Source organism: Taeniopygia guttata, chromosome 3 (assembly GCF_048771995.1).
Source record: "Taeniopygia guttata chromosome 3, bTaeGut7.mat, whole genome shotgun sequence".
In the NCBI taxonomy this organism is placed as follows: Eukaryota; Metazoa; Chordata; class Aves; order Passeriformes; family Estrildidae; genus Taeniopygia; species Taeniopygia guttata.
Window position 1 is genome coordinate 65272916 of NC_133027.1, and position 21937 is coordinate 65294852.

General features: G+C 37.5%; 1 protein-coding gene across 1 annotated transcript in view; it reads left to right on the top strand.

The window, feature by feature from the left end:
- MAP3K5 (mitogen-activated protein kinase kinase kinase 5) overlaps positions 1–21937 on the top strand; it is a 98317-nt gene that overhangs the window by 15787 nt on the left and 60593 nt on the right. The window contains exons 2-3 of the mRNA XM_002194582.7: positions 12393–12532; positions 15216–15239. Of these exons, the coding sequence (XP_002194618.4) occupies positions 12393–12532; positions 15216–15239 (164 nt within the window). The remainder of the gene's footprint in view (positions 1–12392; positions 12533–15215; positions 15240–21937) is intronic.

The following is a 21937-nucleotide window of genomic DNA, read 5'->3' on the forward strand; positions in this document are numbered from 1 at the left end:
TGCACACGTGTGGTTAGTTTGGTGGAAAACTAGTGTGGGAGGTTTTGTCCTCCTTAATAAGAATAATTTGTGTATCACTTCATCTCCCCTTTCTTTATTGGTACTTTCATTGTTACTCTGACAGTCTTGAAAGGCAAGGAGTAGCTCTGTGATCTGTGCTCCAGTAAGCTAAAGCAAAAAGTCATAGCTCAAATTGTGAAATTAATTTCAAGCTTGGTCTGTGCAAAAGGGTCATGAGCTTAACCTAAATAGAGCAGGCTGGATGGATCTGTGTCTGTCTGAACTTTTATCCTAGACTTGTGCAATTGCTGTCCTTGGGAACGTGTGAGAGATGAAGTTTACTAAACAACAGCAGTTCCACACTTTCTTGTACTTGGCAACAATACTGTAATCTTGTAACTTGTGTCTGCAACTGTAGACAAGGCTGCGACTTTGCTTCTTTTTGCTGGAGATAAACTACTCGTCCTTGTTACTTTCTAACAGGGTCCTTTCAATTTTTATAAGTATTTGAGGCTTTTGTGTTACAGGGCAAGATTACCTAATCTGCGCTGTGGGGTGCTTTGCAAAGCTGGACATTGATTCCAGCTCTATATTTTGTAAATTGTTGCAACAGAAGAAAATTATTGTGCCATGTACCATGTTAGTGACATATATCTAGCTTGATGGAGGGTTGATTTTTTTCAATTTCTGAATACTCCAAACTATAGTCTCATCTTTAAATTTAAGACTTTCTTTTCTGTGTGAGGTTGATACTTTTTTGCAGTGTTTTTGGTGGAGCCCAGGGAGCTTTCAAACTAGGTTTAACCAGGTGTGTTTTGTTTACCCTGTACTTCACCTGTGTTGACTGAAGTAAATTGATTTGTGTGGTTGAGTGCTGTGTGTGGGCTTTTTCCTGCTAAATTGCAAGGAAGGCTGTGTGCAAATGTTGTACTTATGACTTGGAGATCACTAGGGTCTGGCCAAACCCTGTGAATGTTGTCCTACCTGCTTTCAAATCATGTTTGACTTAAGAAGCCTTAGTAGTAGTGCTACGTGGGAAAAGCAGCTTAACTGTAATTCTACAGCTTGCTTTGTTGAAAGTAAGTGGTGGTGATTTCTTTTTTCTGTTTTGTTTTTTAAAGGAAGAGCTGGAAATAGATAAGGTATATGAGATATGGAAGCAGATACTGATATGTCTATGTTTTTTCAAGCACTTCTCTGAAATAGGACATAAATAGACCTTGTAAGGTGCAGATGAGTAGGAAAAGTAGACATAATATTTTGAATTTAAACAACAAATATTTAGGACATTGCAAATAGATGATAAACAATAATAAATTCATGTTCTAGGAATGATAAATTCATTGCTGTGCTCATAGGGAAGGAATATGCATTACTTCCCAGAAATATATAAGCAAGGAAACAATTGATAAACTAGTGCTTACAGGTTTTAATTTGGGAAATATTGGTCAGTGCAGTCACTAGACCAATTTTAAAATCAAATTAATAGACAAAGACACAGAATAACTAAATGCTGCAGGGTATGCTTATTTTTTAATCTGTTAGGGTGTGTAACAGCTTACAGGTATGGTGACTGAATTACTGAAAACCTCATAGGAGTAATAAATAAACTTGTCAGCAGCCACAATGAAAGAAAGAAAGGAAGGGAAAACTAGAAGAGGTATTTGCTGTATAACTGTGATGTGCAATATCTTTACCATGTGCATCTCTGCTCATCTCATTTGAAAAACTGAATTTGGATCTTCGTAGAAGACACAGACAGTTATCAGAATCATTCATGGAATTGTTTCCATGCAGATAGAGACTGACTTGATAGGGTCTTTCCAGAAGAAAAACAAAGGGAAAGTTGGTGTGCTCTAAAATCAGGAATGGAAAGGAAAGATTTATTAAGGAGTTCTGACTCATTTTTAATTTTTGACTTTCTAACTCTTATCTGTAAGCAGCTTCAGAAGAAGCTAAAAGAAGCACTTTTCCATAAAAGGGCATAGTTAAATAGTCTTCAAAAGGACTAACATTCCAGAGGGATGGGTTTGCTAAGACCTGTTATATATTGTGTACACAAGAAATGACTTGGAAACACTTCAGACTGTTGAATTTCCAGATACTTTAGGATGTACCATGTGGTTCTGTAGTTCCTTTTCCCTTTTTGCCAAGATTTATGCACTTTTTAAGAGATGATGGTGTTTTTTATCAGAAAACATGGCATGTGAAATTCCGAAGCCTTCAGGAGGGTAGTTTTCTCAAAGCTTTTCTGTTCATGGGAGAACATTGGACACAGCAGTGAAAATGCTACAAGGTAGAGATTTTTGTGGAGAGGGTGGTGAAAACCAGGAGTGGTAGGCATATTTTTTGATTATTCTGAAATTTGAGGACTAAAATTCTCAAGTGTTATATTTTGAATGAAAAATAGTTTTGGTTTTTTGGTTTTTTTTAACATGGAAATATTTCCATGACTAAATAAAGACATTTAACAAATGTGTTTGTTTACATCTCTTAGAAAAATTCTGCTTCCACATTTTCAGAGGCTTAGGAAGATTCCCATCTTTTTACAGGCATTCCAGATGCTGTTCATCATAATCTTGAAGTGCTTGTATTTATTTTTCAGCTTGTACTTGCTGCTTCTAAGTTTAAACCATTTTTGGTATCACTGGATTGGAAAACATTAACTCTCACGACTTGAAAATAATATTATAAGAAATATTTGTGCATCTTTGTATTAGAAACACTTCCAGAGTATTTTCAGTGACTTAATGGATATGGCTCTGGCCTTCTTAAGAAAAGTCTATCTGTCTTAAACATTTAGTTCCTCTGGGTGCAGGCCACATTTCTACTACAACCTATGTAAAAATGAGCAAGACGTTTTCTTCTTCACAAGAAATTGACAGGATTAGCCAAAAAGAGGAAGAGCTTTCAGATGGCATGAAGACATCCTGAGGAAAATTCCTTCCAGAGAATGTTTGCTGTTTATTAACAAAAATTTTAAAGTAATCCACAGTAGGTGGTATTGCTGAGAAGATGAAGAAAATGAATGATGCCCTTTGGATGGAGAACTTTTGTTCAGATGAGTAAACAAGTTAAAGATGCTTTAAAAGGCATGTAACCCTTAGTAAGACAGTTTCCAAAAGAGTTTGAGTAATACTTGCTGAAGACTGCTAATTTTTTGGTGCATGACTTCTGACTTTATTTGATCTTGGCAGCATTGTAGTGGGAGATTATATTGGTATTACGTTAGGGCAAATGGGTTAAAAATATAAATAAAGAACACATTATTTAGAGTCACAGGTAAAATCTGGCAGCAGGTAGGAGTTGAAGTGGCTTTTTTGTAGAAGGAAATCACACTCTTCTTATGAGCCTGTACTTAAGGGTAATCCATTTAAGACAGTATATTGAGATGTCAAAAGCTTTTGATGGGATACCTTATCAAATACTCTTAAAGGGATAAAATGTCTGGAGATGACATCCTTGTAACTCTTAAGTGGGCTCTTAAAGGAAAGAAACAGAAGATAAGTTTCGCAATGAAGCAAGGTTACCTGTAGAACATCAGGCTGCTAAAAGGATTGTTCTGTACTTTCTTGTCTTGAATTGGCCTTTTCAGAAGTTTCACGGTTGATCTAAAATTATTTTTCTGGTGCAGGCTTGTCAAAACTTTAGAGACTAGGCAGTAAAGAATTGTAGAAGGTTTTATGGTACCAGGGAAATGAGCAGCTAAAGGACAGCTGAAGTTCAGTGATAGTGAATGCAAAGTAACATACATGTTGATATTCAGCTTTCTAGGTAGCTTAACATTTTAATGTAAATGTGTGTGGACTGTTTAAAAAAGCTCAGTCTTTACCTGCACCATTCTTGCCATCTCTGCCACATTGCCTGCTGGCTTCTGGCAGAAAAGAAATACTGAGTTCAACTAAGTTTTGATCTGATCCCTCCAGATACTGCAATGAAACCCAGACTTTGTTTTTAAAGCTTATTGGTGGATCTAGCCATTTTTGTCACAGTGAGCTGAGCAAAGAAACCAAATATATAACTGTGTTGTAAGTGAAAATAGTTAGATTTTAGGAAAAAAAAACCCAAACTGGAAGACTCCTTAGGTGCAGAAAACCTGAGGTAATTTAGTCAGAAATAAACAGAACAGGAAAGACAGAAATAAAAAGAGCTTTTGATCAGCTTTTTCTCCTACCCGTCTTGTCCTTGAGGTGAATTTTTGTTTTTTTCCTTGGCTTTAATTTTCTCTGCAACTTTTGAGCTGTAGAAAACTCTACAGTTCATATAGACTTTTGGAAAACTTTCCACCACCCATGAGACCTGGCTGTTTGGTTTTCATAGGACTCTCCTTTCTTCTCTGAACTTTTCTGTTGGCAGAAAAGAAACTGTAAGAACCTGTGTTCTTACAAGTTCTTTCTTCTTGGGTAGACCCAGTCACTTCTCCAGAGAATAAATAATCACTCTTTCATCTTGTGTCTCAAAGATATTCACATAACATGTGAATATAAACCAAAATAATCATAAATACCATCACATCCTCTCTCTCTCTCGCTCTCTCTCTCTCTCTCTCTCTCTCTGTCTAGGGGTTTGCCTGCTTAAGATCCTGTCCAGGCCAAAGGAATATTTGGTCTTATTTGAAAAAAAATTGCAATGGTGAGGACCTTCTGAATAAAATTTCTCAATGTAGAAGTACTGTTTTGCTACAGCCTGCCTTGTTTCCATTGACTGCTTCTGCTGTTGTGTGTGTGGATTGCTTAAATAATATTTGGTACAGATCCCAACTCTAGCCCTGTAATGTGCTTCAGCATTCAGCTGAGCTTCAGTAGTTACCCCATTGTCATCTGAGTATTTTTTCTGATGCAAAGTTCAGAGTTAAGGTAGTCTTTAGTATTTGGTGTTATTGGTACTAGGGAATCTGTTTCACTAGGACTGATACAGATGCAGTGAGTCTGAACATATTGAGGTTATTTTTGAATAAATGGCTCTTTGTTTACTTGTCATCTTTTATTCTTGCCTGATCCCGAGTTCCTCCCACATGCATTAAGCTGAGAGAGTTTTTTTTTTTTTTTAAATTGTTGGGGGCTGGAATCACGTGATAACATTACAATCCTGTTTTGGGCCAAGAGAGATTGGATTTTTTTAAACTCAAGCTTTCTTCTGTTTTCTTTTTCTTCATCAGAAAGCCTTTCTATATTGTTTCAGTTGTCTTCAGATCATTGACACAGTAATTTGGGTTTTGATGTGTAGTTTGATGTGTTAATTCCTACACAACCAGTTATTGTTTGTCATCTCTATCTTTCTGTCTCATTTCTTTTCTAACAGCTGTTATAACTTTCTTTTTGTTACCAGTTTGTTGCCAGCTTCTGCTGTTTTATTTTGGTAATTGCCTTCAGCTTATCTCTCATCAGTTTTTGATTACAGAAGCAAGAGGTTCTTTTCCCTTCACATATTTGAAGCATAGTGCAGACAAAAAGGACGGAGTTTCACTTGGTCTTGAATACTGTTATTGCAACAAGAAAAGTAACTTGTTTTTCTCTCCTCCTTGGTTGGTTGGTTCTACTTGGTGATGTATTACATTTGATTTTGTGAGAATAATCTGAGCCAGTTAGCTACAAAAGTTGGCAGGAATCAATTTGCACAAGTGTTACTAAAGGGCACCTCGATGTATTTGTGGGACAGGGTGCAAGTTTTGTAACACTCCTGTGTGACAGCAGATCACTGCCAATCACTTAAACATTTGTGGGGGTTCTCCAGGACATCTGGATTTGTAGTTTATGAACTTTTTCGTGATTTCCAGTTTAAATTTATGCAGGGATAACTTTTATTTGTTCATGCACATTGTCAGCCTTTAACTTAAGTAGTTCTTCTCTCTTACCTTAACTAGAAATAAATCAACAATTATTAATGATTTAAAAGGAGAAGAGATTGCTTTTACATTATTAGTTAGGGTTTTTTTGTTAATGACCAGACTCATAGAGACCTAAATTGAGTCACATACTCAATTTAGAGTCTGTCAGTATGGCTATAGATGCCTAATATAATGAGGTAGATTGTGTATATGTATTTTTATTTTTTTTTCTTCCTGTGATGTTATATATGGGACTCTTGAACAACTAGATGTCTATATGAAGGATTAAAATTTACCTACTCCCTGGAACAATATGTGACTCTTAAGCAGGATTAATTAGGTACTCAGTTGCATCCTTGCAGATGTTGTAGAGTCTGGTGCCCTCTTTATATAGGACCTAGTGATAGTGTGGGTGTAAAGTGAGATCATCTAACTGATCCAGGAGTCAGCTGGTCCTGCATGCTCACCCCACCCCTCCAAGCCAACAGAGAAACTGAGTTGTCTCACTGGATATTGACCACACTAGGTCTGATACAAATGTGGAAGAGGGTCAGAACCTCCCCCAAGAGTAAAAGCTGCTTATTGAGTTTATCTGAAGGGAAATCATGCCTTTTTGCTTATAAGTCTAGGTGTAGGTGTTTCTTTGAAATTCAAGAACAGCTCAACTCAGTTTAGCTGTTCAAGAAACAGTGGGCTCTTAATACCAGCATGAGGGCAAAATGGTATTGTTGTATCCAAAGGTAACTTGGTGCTTTTTGGGCAAGTATTAAGTGCTCTAATTATTTGTAGCTCAACTTTTTGCTATGCAGCATCTGGAAAGGGACAACCCACCAGACAGTTGGGTTTGTGTTGTATCTTCTGGGAATTTGTGCTCAGAAACTCCCTTTTGAGTAGGTTGCCGGCTCTGGTCTGTACTTCATTAATGATGGAGCTCTGCTTCCATTGCATAAAAATGAGACTGCTCAAGACAGGATTACTATTAGATTCCTAAGTCATAGTGCATTTAACTAGATAAGAACTAGCCCATGTCCATCACATGTTTTTGTCTTAGTGCCCTTAAGCCTACTTTGTGCGTAAGTTCAGGCCTCTACAAATACTCTGCTTTTCCTCTAGTATATGGCACAATTAACTTGCCTGTGCTATCATTGCCTGCTTTTCCTTCCCCATTTTCAAGCCTCAGACACCCCTTACAAAGTTGTTTGGTTTTTTTTTTTAGCCTCTCCCAACAGACTGGCTTGACTGGACTGGTTTCCTGGGAGGTTGGCCATTCACCTGTGTTTGGGTGTTCTCACCTCAGTGGCTCCCATCAATTGTTTCCGGTCTTGGAGCCCTATGAGACACTCTTGACAGGAAATGTCTGGTTCCAGTGCTGTTGACAAGTCAATGGCACTGTGGTTTGCACAGTTGAATCAGAAATACCAATCTGTACTGATGTGTTGGAATTGCCAAAGCAGGTTTCCTACCTCATGCAGGCAGTCTCTGGTAAACAGGAAAATGTCTGTGCCAAGCATAGAGAATCATAAAGAAGTTGAAATAGATAAGGATATTCCTTGCTTGTTTCTGAAAGTTTGCCCAATAGTAAGTGTCATCATATCATTGTTCTAAGGCTGAATGGAGAGCTGCTACTGCTGTATAAAATAAGTTGATGTTCAGACTCGCACTGAAATAAATTTTACCCTCCTTTCTTTTCTTCTATATCTATGTCAGAATGATATCTTCCTCTTTTAGCCCTCAAGTAGAAAAGAGCACAAAATCCTGGTCTCAGAAGTTGCCGTTATCATCTTTCCTGTTCCCCTGATTGATTGTGGGACAGTGAATGTAAGGCAATAGTCATGTGTTTAATACCAATTAATCAGAAGATAATAGAAAACATAAACATTCATTAGTTGTATAGTTGCTCTGTTTGTATTCACTGCTTTTCCTGGCAGTATTGTAATAAGCAGGCAGTATCAAAAAGTAGGGTGTACATGTAAGATATCTCAGAGCACTTGTTTAAACATTCTTATTTGCCCTTTTGCATTTAAAACAATGAGTAGGAGATGAACTTTGACCACTGCATTTCATTTATCACTTTCTTGGTGACTAAAGGCATGGCTAATAGCCAAGAGCAAAGGGCTCTGTATCCACTAATGGACACTTACCCTATTTTGGCCATATTAATGTGTATACTCTGGAGTTTTTACCATTTCTTAAGACAAGTTAATTAGCAGAGACTTTACATGTAAGGTTCTCAATCTTTGCACAGATAGCTTAAAGAGAACTAAGTGGATTTACATCACAGTTAGGAATGATTTGTAAGATAGATTTAATCTATGCCAAACTTCACAGAAATGTGTACTTTTCTAGTGCTTCTCAGGCAAAAAGGGTCAAGTGAGTTGCCTCCAATTCCAACTCATGAATCTGGTTTCCCAGGGTAATAAGAAGCCAGTTACTACTGCAGTGATATTTTGTTCTCTTGGATGTGTGATAGTGTGTTTCAAGCTACTGTTGGTGTAGATGTTAGTTAGCCTAATAACAGGCTAGATTTCGATTGCTTAGTAGTTGTTGGTGTGTCTGCAGTTCAGTGTGTGGTTGCTCAGCTAATGTGTACACAAGCAGCCTTATTAGAAGCAGTTTGGCTGCTGTCAGCAGGCAGACAGGGCTTGGGGTGATTTAGGACATGGACACTGAACTGCCTGCTGCTGGATTTATGCTGGTTTTGCTGCCTAGGCCAGAGTGAATGGAACTCTAGTCTTATGTTTATGATACACTTGTCTTATCAATTTAGGCAGGACAACTGTTTAAGGAGATGGGAGAGAAGGTAGTGATTAGACTTATTTTATTGTTCATAAACTATTAGGAGACAGTAATTTACTTCAAGACCTATTATAAGACTTTCTAGTTCTAATGTGAAAAATTATTAGAAAAGGTAAAGACCGTTCTATACCTGTTTTCTTTACTATCAGCGATCTGTCACCAGGTCTACTTACATGAGATAGAATAAATTTTATCCCTTACTTTGGTCTTGGGTACAAAATTAAATTTCACATTCTTTCAGCCTGTGAGGTTGCAAAAATTGCAGTTCTTGCACTTTCTGTCTTCTCTTCCTGTTTTATGCAGTGTGATTCCATTTCTACCCTACTCATTAGTCTGCTGGAGCCTGAACAGACTTTGCTGTGACATTGAAGGTGTGCAAGAGCCTTTGAAGTGAATTGACATCAGTGAACTGATGTTCCTGGTCTTCAGAGTGCTTCATCCTGAGGTCTTAGGTGTTGAGAGAGCTCTACTCTGATTCCTGTGCTTGATCAGGCTTTTACTTGCCTTGAAACCCAAACCACAGATGTTTTGGTAAGGAGGGTAGTTCCAGTGTAACTGTAGAGCTGATTCCTCCACCTTCATTGAAATACCATTTTGCCACTTATGAAAGTGTGTTCTCCAGTGAATAGAAAACTTATCTTCTATGGCATCAGAATGTTCAATTGAGGTCATCTTGGGGAAATGAGAGTGAGAACCTGATAAAGAGGATTGTGGCAGTTTATATGTTGATTGATAATATAACTGACCAAACAGTTATTTTGGGCTTAGCTGAATCCTGGCTCTTTCAAACTTGTGAGAATTTTGATACCTGTGTGTGTAGTTTTACTTAGATTTGTCTTGAAAACCATCAGTCCTGCTAATCTTTTCTAAACTTCTAATAATATTTTATGTAACTGAATATAGTGTTTGGCAGTTTTGTAGTGCACTTGATGGTACACTTCAGGTGCTTTGTAGGAACCATTACCACTCCTGTTTCTGTGGTGGGTTTTTTATCTTTTTTCTTTTTCTCCAGAATGAGTTACATAGTATTTGACTTCTGTATTTCTGTCAAGTACATTGATCGCTCCTTTGCTCAGAGGAGTTATCTTCTGATGTTATGAAAGAAGATAGTCAAAAATATGTGTGTCAGAAGAGCTAGTTTAGGATATATGGTTTTTTATTTGAATAGACATCTGATCTCAAAAGTGCATATACTTTTTTTGGCTTGTTAGAATTGCAGGTAAGATTTGGGTTGTTCCCCTTGGAAATTGCAGTACTAGCCCTGAGGCCTAACCTGAACTTGAGAAATCTGATCTCTTTGTTGTGAGTGACATCTTCATCTTAAAATACATAACTGCTAAAATGAACAGGAAAACTTCACAAAAGATAGACCTGTTCTAAGGAAGACGCTGCTTTATCTATCAAATGAGGTTATCCAGAAGAATTTCACAGAAGTCTTGACATATCTTTTCTTCTTTAGTTACATCAGAAATACAAGTATCACAAAAGAGTTTATACCAGTGTAATTTTTCATGCAGGTGTTTCTTTACTCATGGTCCTTCCCTCTTCTGTGTAAGTAACTCAATGTTTTTGTATGGTTTGGGTATTTTATTTTATTTTATTTTTACTATGATATGGATGGTACAGAGCCCAAGAATGTTTCCTAGAGTGTGGCCCTGTGTCAGACTTGGTTCAATGTATTTGGCCAGCTTGACAGTAATATATATATCGACACATAATATTTTTGAGTTTCTCTTTCCTTCTTCATGATCTTAGGAACTTGACATTTTAACATATGATTTCTCAAGTGTTTTTTGTAACTTAGCTTTGATCAGGCTCCATCTAAAGTAGTATTTCCCTTTTAATCTTAATTTTGCAACTCTAGTGAGAGCACATTATCTTGCAAGATTGCAGAATTAAGTCATGACACATTGCGCAAATTTTCCTCCTGCTTGGCACTAATAGATATGTACCATAAATTTGGAGTTGCTCAAGATTAGACTTCTATGTGAGTAGGAGCAGTTAAAAATATAAAGTGCATTATGGCAAGTTTCAGAAGAAAATAAACAGACTCAAATCTCACCCCAAAATATAGTAGTGGTATTGTCATTCTTGTTTGGCTTTTGTGATGCTTCACTTTCCTAAAATTAATGTGAGTATATGCGTAGTCTTAGTAGTGCACTGCCTTTTTTACTTCAGTAAAATTTGATGGCATCCATACTGCAAAATACTGTGTGGAATTGAACAGAGGGAGATGCTTAGAACACAAGTTATTATTCTTAGCATTTTAGAAAACATAGTTTAACATTGGGTTTTTTAGTGTGAAAAGATGTATAATTTTTTTATAGCATAGTAGCCTTGTCTCTTTTAATTTTGTTTCTTGAAGAGCCTAGGCTTGTACAGGCAAAGTTTGTTCTTTCCCCTATGTGTATCTATCCTTCCTTCAGGATTTTAATAATTTATAAGCCTGTAGGCCAGTTACTGAAGCACATTACTGAAGAGTAGATGTCGCAAAGGTATTCCTTTTCAACAAGCTGGAGAGACACCGCTTCCCCAGATAAGAGTGTGACCTCAAGGCTTATCTTTTATTGAATATCTTCATTTCAGTTTTGATGATCTAAATAAATAGATGAGGCGAGAAGTTGTGGTTAGAGGTAGAATCTCTGATTAGATTAATTAGAGAAACTTGAGGGTCCATAGGCTTTTTCCCTACAGAGCTTATCTTGCTATCTGTCTTTTCAGTCATTCCAAAGCTTTCAAAGGAATGGGAAAGCATAGAGAGATACTGGAAACCAGTCTTCTTTTCTTGTTCTACTCTTTAACAGAAGCTTATTTCTCTGGTTAGGGTTTGGTTTTCTTTTTTTTTCCTGAAACCTAAGATAAAAATTAATTGGGTGTAAAGACAGAAAGGTGTTTGTAGAAGAGGTGGAGATGAGTTTTCTTGCTTTGCTTTTGCAGTGGAAATAGGCTGCCTGGTATAACAGGAATCTTACAAAGAGTCAGCAGAAATAGTTATTGTCTCTTGTTACACTTTGGCATTGGTGCAATCTTGTCAAGAGAAACACATGGTTTAAGAGAAATTGTGGACTACATTCCTTGTTCTATAAGCATTCATGTGCTTGCATGCATTATTCACACAGGTAAAACTTATTGTGAACAGAATTCTCTGCACAGTTAAGGTTTTACTTATATGGGTGTTTCTTTGGCTTTATGTATTTACTCCCGCTTTGCTTCTCTGCATCTCTACCTTGTCTTTTTCTCATTCTATCATCTTTCTATATGAATCAAAATAGATCTGAAATGGTAATTTATATTGGAACATTGCCTTTCAGTTTGTTTTCTTCCAAAATTCTAGTACAGAATCTATACAGTATGTTATAGATTAGATGAATTTTTATTGCAACTTGCAGAGAGTAAAAATACATCTAATGTAATTTTAAATTTTATTTTTCACTAAGGTTATAATTCACCATGTATAGATTTACCAAGAAGACAGCAATTTTTTTTTCCTTTTCTTGATCAACAGTTTATCCATTTTTGCCATTTTAAGGTCTCATTTAAATAAAAAATAGAGGAGTAATAGTTAAATAGAAAAAGCTAAACCACATCCTGCTGACTATGTTCAAAATTCAAGTATAATGGCTGAAATGGGGAAATCCCACTAGGTCTCTTATTTCCTACTTAAAGCCAGGTCTTCTTACCAAAATAAATTGTGTGAAGAAACATGACCTAGATGTATTTGACTGTCAGAAATGTGTGTCATTGACAATATTTTTTTTTTTTTCTGCAGATATTGCTGTGGTCGAGATGAGTGATGCCTTCCGTCAACCTTCCCTGTTCTACCACCTGGGAGTCAGGGAGAGCTTCAGCATGGCTAACAACATTATCCTCTACTGCGACACAAATGCAGAGTCTCTGCAGTCACTGAAGGTAGCACTGGGTGGAAAAAGGGGTTTGGAGGGGAAGTCACAGCTCACCTAACACTTGAAATAAATTCTTTCTGTAAGAAATTCACATGCCACTTGTGGTTGAGAACAGAATAGCAAAAATGTTCTGAGGCCCGGCAAAGATGCCTACAATGCAATGCTGTAAAACTCAATTTAGTTTTCTAAAGAGAAAGATTTTGGTTGCTTGATTGCAGTCACTTAAATACCTAGCTGTTAATTGGCTGTTTATGGAAACAGAAATTTGCCGAATTTGAGATGAGAAACTAAATGCAAGACTTTGTCATTCAAGGGAATTACTGGTGTTTGTGGTAAACTGCTACAGTAATAACAATCCTGTGAGAGTGCTAGAGTGTAGGCAGCAGAATAATCTTTAGGCTTTAGCTTGTGTCTAAGTTAGCAGTTTTCTGCCAAACCTTATGGGGCCTCCTGATACCTCCTGGTAAATCTTGCTGAGTTACAGCTGTTTGCATCAGGTACCTGCAGGACTGCTGTGCTGGAGATTAACAGCAATGTAATAGAATCAGTAAAAACAAAACTCATGCCTCAGTTAATAGTACTTTGGTTTAAGGCAAGAGGGTCTTTTAAGATAATCTATGGGGCTGTGTATTTTGTCAGCCAAGGAGTTGGTAGTTGGTACTTGCTTCCTACTGCAACTATCCAAAAGGTTTAGCAACTTCCATGATGGGAAAGGACAGACAACTCAGATGGCAGACTTTTCAATTACTTCCCCTCTCTCAGATGCGTTGGCTTTACTCAGGAGGTGTTTTATGCTCTTGCGCTTCCCTTCCAGGCTTGGCTGAGAAGAAGAATTTAGAGTGAGCAGCTTGGTGAGTCAGACTGCAGTCTGGGCACCAGCACCACTCAGGAAGGGTTTGCTTCCACTGCTTCTGGCAAGTGCAGGCTATATGGTTTTGAGTCTGTCCCTTTTATTCAGGCTGGCCCTATGTTTGGGACATACTTAGTAGCTCAGTTTCTTCCCCCTGCTCTTCCCTCTAAATTTTCTCAGCTAACTGGACCACTTGCAATCCAATTATTTCCTTTCTTTTTGCAACACAAAGAGTATACAGATGAAAGCCCTAAAAATAATGCTAGTGATAAAAGATGTATCTGGGAATTTAATTCAGTTGTGTAAGTACAATGATCTACAGTATGAGCAGAGCAGAATTTCATTCTACTGGGCAAAGAGCCAAATACCCAACTCCCACTGAGAAATCACTTGGGGTGAGGCATCAGGCTTTCCTGGGCACTTGGAAGAACTTTTTACTAGTTTAGGAGCTGGACTTTGTAAATGGGTCATGTGCTGGATTCCTACTGGCATCAGTGGAAGCCTAATTCTGTGCAGGGGGCTTGGATGTCACAGTTGCCACCAGTACTCTGCTGTCTGAAAGACTCTCTTTGGTTTCCTTTAGCTTTGAGCTGCGCTTGTGTTTCTGGTCTTGATAGTCTGTAGGGAATTAGTCAAAGAGTGAGACCCTTTCCATACTATTTAGTAACTGTCTAAAAAAAGTAGCTGTGGGTATACTGGGACATCTTTTGAGGCAGTGTTTGTTCCATATTACTCAGCAGGTAAAAGTAGAAGCAATGCAGGAGAGCATGTGCTGTTTTAATCTTGTATGGAAGGGGGAATTAAAAAACTGAAAATGAAGGAAATACAGAACTGCAGCACATGATTTAATCAGGGCACAAAGCAGTGTAAGTAAACTTTTGGTGAAATGTTCTTCTGCATGAACATTTAGGCCAGGCTGGGCAGGACTTTGATCAGCCTGGTCTAGTAGAAGACGTCCCTGTTGACCAGAACTTTATGACCCACACTTGGAAAGCTAGAAACAGTCCTATGTGAAACATGCCCTCTCAACAGGGAGGAAAGCAGTTTTATCAAAGCCTGACTTAAGCAACATGGAAAGTATGAGGCACCTTGTTTTGATGCTGTGCTTGTTTTTAATGCTGTTGTGCCAGTGAAGCTGCTTACCGGTCCCAGTGACAGAGGCAAATCTGTCTGATAAATCTGTTCTGGTTATCAGTTCCTGGGATACGAACTTATTGACAAGTCATGCTGGAAGCAAGATGATCATTGCTCAGAAGTGATTTACACTTGAGTTGTACCACCTGGATTAGTGTGCAGGAATCAGCTCTTTCCATCTGTGTATGCTTCTAATTCTCTGAAAATTCACACTGAAAATGTGAAGATATGTTCTTTGCATCTAATTATTAGAGCCAAGTGAATTTCAAGCAGTTTTGGAATATTTTAAAACCTCATATGAATACTGCTTTCTATTCTTTTTGATTGCTTCTCCTAGCAAAATGTTACTGTATTTGACTTTTCAAATATGAATAGATATTTATTAATAGACAACTTCTGGACATCATCCCTCTAGGAAAATTTATAAATGGAGAGACAGGTATATATGTGTTTATATGTATAGTCACATGCAGACAGTGGGTATGCTCTTATGTATATGTAGGTTGTATGTATCTACTTGGTTCCATAGGAATTTTCTCTTCTGAGACAATACCTTATTTATGTTAATTTGACCGGCATAAGAAAACATCTGCCAACCAACCTTTTCTTGTCATGTGTGCAAACAGTAGTATTAGAAAGTCACACTGATCAAATACCTTTCCTAGTGCTATCAACATTTTCACTTTTTTTTTTGTTTTTATTTCAGGAAATTATTTTCCAGAAAAATAATGTAAGTATGATGTATGGGTTTCAGTTGAATTATAAACATTCCAAACTTCTGTTTCATTAAATGTTGTTTATATTCTGTTTTCCACTCAAATAATTTAACACTTTCCTACTGTATTGTACAGAGTTAGATATAGAATTCTGGAGATTCTAGCAGCAGATATGAGTAAATCACTTGGTTGCTAGGTACCAGGCTCACTTCTTACCTTGCCTGTATCTATCAGTGGTATTTTCTCTGCTGCCTTTACTTGTCTATCATATTATCTCACACCCATTTGCATTTGTCATTTTATCCTTTTTTTTGGTTGCCTTTTTCTATTTAGTGTTCTTTAATGTTTTTTTTAAATGCTCTGTTAGAAAGTAAAGTTATTTAGAAACTGTTTCTCATTTTAGAAACCCATGGCTACAGCTCTGAAAAGAAAAAGTACGCATATATATATGTGTGTGTGTGTATATATATGTATGTGCACATATATGTATGTATATAAATGTGTGTATAGGTATGCAGATTTATGTATGTATGCAGATATATATACGTATATATAAAAGTATGTGTCTGTGTATATATATATATAATATAATATATATTATATATATAAAATACACTTATAAAGAGAGTATTTATTTCTAGAAGTTATGTCTTGGAGCTGTTAGTCCAGGTGCAGTGCAGATCCCAATGGTCTGAGTGCCAGTCATTATTAAAATGTAGGTTTCTGCACCTTGGCGTCCCTTTGGTTTCTGAGGTTGACCTTCCAAATCTCCCTTCCCTTTTTCACTCCCAGGTTCAGTGGAGGCAGACTTGTGGCTGGGAGAACACCGCTTTTCCAATGTGGTTTGTTCTGGAGCAGCAGGGCCAGTCATGTCAGAATATATATCTGGCATGCTGAGTTGTTCTTGGTTTTGCTTCGTGACTTTCTGGTAGCCACATTTGCTAAGATATAATTTCATAGAGGCTACCCAGTGCTGTGCTGATAACCTGAGGTGCTATGTGCATGCTGTGCAATTCCATATTTTTGAATAAAATTTTCTAGAGGGGCATATGAAGTACTTAATTTCAGAAACTGGCCAGGTTTTATTTTCCTCAATGCCATGAAAACTGCAGCATTCCTGATTTTACCTCTTTATTTGACAGTGGATTAAGTAATTACTTTTGCCAGTATGAAATGTGATTCTCTGAAAAAATATGCAGTCTTTTTAAAAAAACAAAAAAAGCAAAGAGGCTTCCCTATAGAGTTTCTTTATAGCTCTTATCCAAAAGTGCTTTTCAGACACTCACAGAAGGCTGTGAAAGATGTGCTAGACTAGAAATCTCTCGCCTTTCTCTAATGAAAGTGGAAGAAATGATCAGTTAGGCCTTTTACATAAAATGAAAAGAGAACAGTAAGGTCTTTCTTGTAGATGAATGTATTACATTCTGTGTTTTTGTTCTGGTGGCCTAGGACCTAGGGAAAATGATGTGTGACTAATGTAATGTTCCTGGGAGGGTAGGGCGAAGAGCTCTCTTAGCAGGAAACCAGCAGAAGATGACTGATAAAATAGAATAAAGGGGAGATGTCATCTTGTCCTGTTTTTAAATGACAGTCCCCAAAGCTCAAGGAGAGGTATGACAACTTGGCCTTCGTCTGTTCCAGAAAGGATTGTTCTGTTTTCCATTTAAATTTGGATAGGTGACTGTGACGCTGTCATTTATCACTTTTAGAAATGCTTCAGTGTATGCCAGAAAAAGAATGTGTTCCTTGAAAGTCTCAGATGTTTTCAAGCACACCCACATAACATCTTTTCTGGGAGGAAGTATTTTCCCTGGTATTAGAAGAGGGAAGTCAGTGCAATGGTTTTAGCAGCTCCTTTGTCTCCTTTCCCCTCATTTTTTTCAGCATGATGTCAGCCAAATGATCTGGAAGTAGGCTTTTCACAATGTTGGTGCATGCCTAACTACTGAATATAATACCTGCTTCCTAAAAAATGTATTTCTTCATAATTTATAAGATTTTTGGTTAAATGGGTATGGCAGAGGTTCTGTTCTAGAGAAGCTCACCCTTACCAAAAATAGTCATGTGAGGTTACTGATATGAAAAAAAATAATTAAAATCACATATGAATAAACAAGGAGTTCAGTCGTGGTGTTCTAGAACATGTTTTTTAATAGCATGCAAACATCAGCCATATCAGGACCATGGTGTCCTTGGCACCAGGGGATTAAAAAGGTTGCAAAACAAGTGTGTGTGTATCTATGTATCTATATATATCTGCCTAACTGAAATGCCTTGTGTTTGCTTTTCCTAAACCTTATATCCCTAAAACAAAGTGGGATAACAAAAAAAAAAAAAAATCTATTGCAAACAGTTTTGTTCTTCTGCTGGATTTTTGTGCTGCCTAATAATAGTCAATGCAATGTTGCATAGAAAGGATAAGCTGCCTGGAGCCTGTCTGGGCAAAGCAGTACGAGATAACATTGGCTTATTTCCTGCTATATGTGGTTTTATAGCTATTTAATTGGACCTTTTCCAAATGTTCCAGTAATACCAAAACCATGTATTTTTACAGGGAGTGATACCTTAGCAGGAGATAGTTATTTTGCTGGTTGAAAACTTTAGTTTAGTTTTTGCTGTTATCTGATTTTCGAGGTCAATCAAGCAGCAGAGGCATTCTAGAAATTACTAGTAAAGAGTTTCAGTCATCAGATGTTGCTATAAAGGTTATGGTTCATGACTGTACATTGCTAGTCTTAGCTAACCAGTTTTAATTTCATCATAATTTTCCACGGTTTAAATTCTACCACATTTGGAGGAAAGTTGCAGGTCTATTAATTTTTTGTTTAAATTTGCCTTCTTGCTGAATCTGAGTGTCTAATGTGTATGTATTCTACATGTGGTTTGCAACCCACTGTAGTAAGTTACACCTTGACATGGTGCACACCTTTCAGTTTGGGCTGCTTGCTTGCACCAGACTGGAGTAGTAGATAGCTTTGAGGGCTGCCTGGGATGTGAGACTGCATTAAAGCTCCTGGTCTGATCAGGAGGGCCCTTGGAGGCAATGGGAGTTGTTCTCTTGGGCAGCTGACTTGCAGGTGTTAGCGATTGAGCAACAGAGTTAATGTTGTATGGCCAGGCACCCTTAGTAGTGTTTTGCTTTTCTAACACTTGAAGGGATCAGATTGTTGTGATAGGACAAAAGGCAATGGCTTCAGGCTCAAAGAGGGAAGGTTTAGATTAAGTATTAGGAAGATATTATGTACTGTGAGGGTGGTAGGGCCCTGGAACAGATTGCCCAGAGAAGATATGGATGCCCCATCCCAGGAAGTCTTCAAAGCCAGGTTGTATGGGGCTCTGAGCAACCTGGTCTAGTGGAAGGTATCCCTGGGCACATCACAGATGTTGGAGCTAGATGACCTTTAAGGTCTCTTCCAACCCAAACCACTCTATGGTTCCATGATTGTAATTTTTACTGGTTTTCCAGAGCCTTTCCTAATTGCCTCTTTTTTAAGGTGTAACTTGAGAGACAGTTTGGTGTAGTGCTCCTTTAATGTGAGTGGGAGAACTCATCCGGTTCTGAGATCCCCAGTGCAAGGGAGGCATGGAGCTCCTGGAGCAGGTCCAGCACAGAGCAACAAAGATGTTGAAAGGACGGGAGCATCTCTTAGGAGGAAAGACTGAGGCAGCTAGTCTTGTTGAGCCTCAAGAAGAGACAGCTGAGAGGGGACCACATCCATGTCTATAAGTATCTGAAGGAGGGTGTCAAGAAGATGGAGCCAGGCTCTTTTCAATGGCGCCAAGAACTAGAACAAGAGACAATGGGCAGACACTGATGCACAGGATGTTCCACCTGAATATGAGGAAGAACTTCTTTACTGTGCAAGTGACCAAGCACCAGAACAAATTGCCCAGAGAAATGGTGGAGTCTCCCTGACTGGAGATATTCCAGAACTGTCTGGACACAATCCTGTACCATGTGCTCTAGGATGACCCTGCTTGAGTGGGGAGGTTGGACCAGATGACCACTGTGGTGTCTTCCAACCTGACCCATTCTGTGACTCTGGATGAGGCATTCCAGAGGCTTCTGCAAGCTCTGAGTCTCCACATAACTGCTGTTAAAAGACTGTAGCATAGAGTATATTTAACTATTGGTTCCTTTCACCATGGAAATAGTGGTAAATATTTTTAATACTCCTTATCCAGCCAACAAGAGATTTGTGGCCAGTTTGATTTTTGATATCCAAGTATGTAAAAATGCTATGTAGCCTTCAGTAAATATTTTGTTGGAAGTGATAACTGTGGTATTTGTTATTTATGATACAACACTACGTCTTGCTTATTCTTTAATTTTGTGAATTCTTGACTAATATATTTAGCACATAGTTTCCTGGGAAAAAGTTGGTAACTTTTTTTCCTGTGTAAATATGATTAAAGGACCATATAGGCTGTAAGATGATTTTAAACAAGCATTTAGGATGTACCATGGCTGCAACAGAATGATATTCCTGGGTATATAAAGAAATAATATATTCTCAAAAAAAAAGGGGAGGTATCAATAGTATAGATCCAGTCTCTGTGCCTCTGTTCATTTGAGGCATGAGGCTTACTTAAGTTCCTTTTCAAATCAATAGTAAGGATATCATTCATATGAGTGGGATTTGAAGTAAACCCGAACTGAGTCTGTATTCATTAAAACATCAGCACATCTTGATTTACTTTTGTGTGTTTGGGGCACGGAGGGAATAGATTTAATAACTTGGTTTATGATTTTGCCATCTGCTACACATAATACACATGTGCAGAGAACTACCTTAAAAATTTCACCAGAAGAATTGAAATAAAAGCAGATATCTTTCAAAAGGATGAGTGGGAGAACTAGAAAAAAGTTCTTTTAATTAGAAGAGTGTCAGCAGGAAGAACAGTTCCTACTGTGAGAGATAATGGCAATTTTTATTAATTCAGATGATTTATTTTTTCTTTTATTAAAGTTACATTAGATGTTAACCTGAATTTTGGCAAGTGGGTGGGATTCTGCTAGATTCTCCCATTCATGGCTGAAGTATGATGGTTTTTGTTTTGGGAATCTTTGTTTTCTTTGACACTTCTTGTCTTTGAAGGCAGTTTTTCTCTGTTTGCAGATATTTGACTGCTAAATGATCCAAACAGAGCAGTGCTAGTAAAGACCTTAAGGTATTGAATGGACTGTGCATCACTGACTCTGCATTTTTTCAGAGTTTTCCCCCTCTTTTTGAAGAAAAAGTCATTAATTGGTGACTTTAATTGGCCAGAACTCAAATGCTCCTTTGTCTAGCACCATGTCTTTTTCATCTGTGCAACTTTCTGAAAATAAAAATCTTTTGCATTACATCAGATTTATTTTTTGAGGGAGAGAGTAGTGTTCATCTTATTTCATGATGTTCTTTCTAAGAAGACATAGTCTCCCCATTCAAGTCCAAAAAGCTGCCCTTTTCACAAGTAGTTCTGTAGAAGAGGGGAATGTTAAAAGAAGGGCTGGTTTATATTCTTACTGTGATCATTAAAATGTAAGTATATGCTATTGATTTTTATTATCTCTTGAATAGAAGTAGATGCTATATTAATTTCTTTCAGAAGCTGAGAAAGGATATTGAGCAAGGAAAAGGTGCTTAATGATCCCGTGACCACTAGGTTTAGCTAGAAGCCTTGTCTAAAATTCTGTAATTATAGAGCTATTAAACATGAGCTTAACATCTCTAACTGAAATTACTTATGCTTTGGAATTGTTAAATTTGTCCTCAGTAAATGAGAAAGGGACATTAGAAAAATACAGAGCAATTAAAATATTTGCAAAAATTAATTACAGGATCTATCACTTAATTGTAAGCATTTATGTGTGTAACTGATGCCAGCCAGCACTTCTGCCTTCTAATTCATCTGACTTGATGAAATGGGCTGACATGGATAGTCTGTCAGAAAATGACCTGGTGTTGCTAGGTACTGAGTGTGCTAGCCCAAGACTTTGATATCTATGTTCATATCTCCCAGATAAAAGTAGCTCGGCTGATCTGAAAGCTTAGGCCAGGATTGCCTGTCTAATGTCCCAAGCTCTTGTGCATCAGTGTGAACCACAGTAACGATCATCTAACTCGCTGTATGCACACTCCAGGCCTGTCCCAGCCCCGAGTATTTTCAGTAATGCCTTTCAACATACAACTCAGATGCCCTGTAATCCCTTTGTCATTTTCACTAGAGTAATTTGAGCTTTTGAACCTTGCATAATGAAGGTTTTATAAAGGAAGAGGGTTGTAAAATGAATCTTGAACCACTTGTTCTTGATTGAGGGTGTCTATTCCCACCCATTTTTGAAGCCCCTGTATTCAACCCATGTTTTTTAAAGGGTGTTAAGATAATAGAATATTACAATTATATTTAAGATCCTACTCCTTCAAAAATATCCTGGGTTCATTGAAAGGCTTCTGTGTGTTACTTTCATTTTACATTATATAGTGAGTCACAAGAATGGATCAAAGTAAAATAATTTTGTCTTGATGCTTAATAGACTTAGAGTATAGAGGGAAGTCAGGGTTAGAAAAAAGACCAGATTTGGTGGGATCAGAGTTGGGATGGAGTATTACAAGGCAAATTTTGATAGAATAAGTTAAATATATTTAAGCTTCCAAGTCTAGTAATATGTACTAAGTGAAAATATAAAGCAAGTGTGAGCAGATGGGAAGTGTGTCAGAAAGACCAC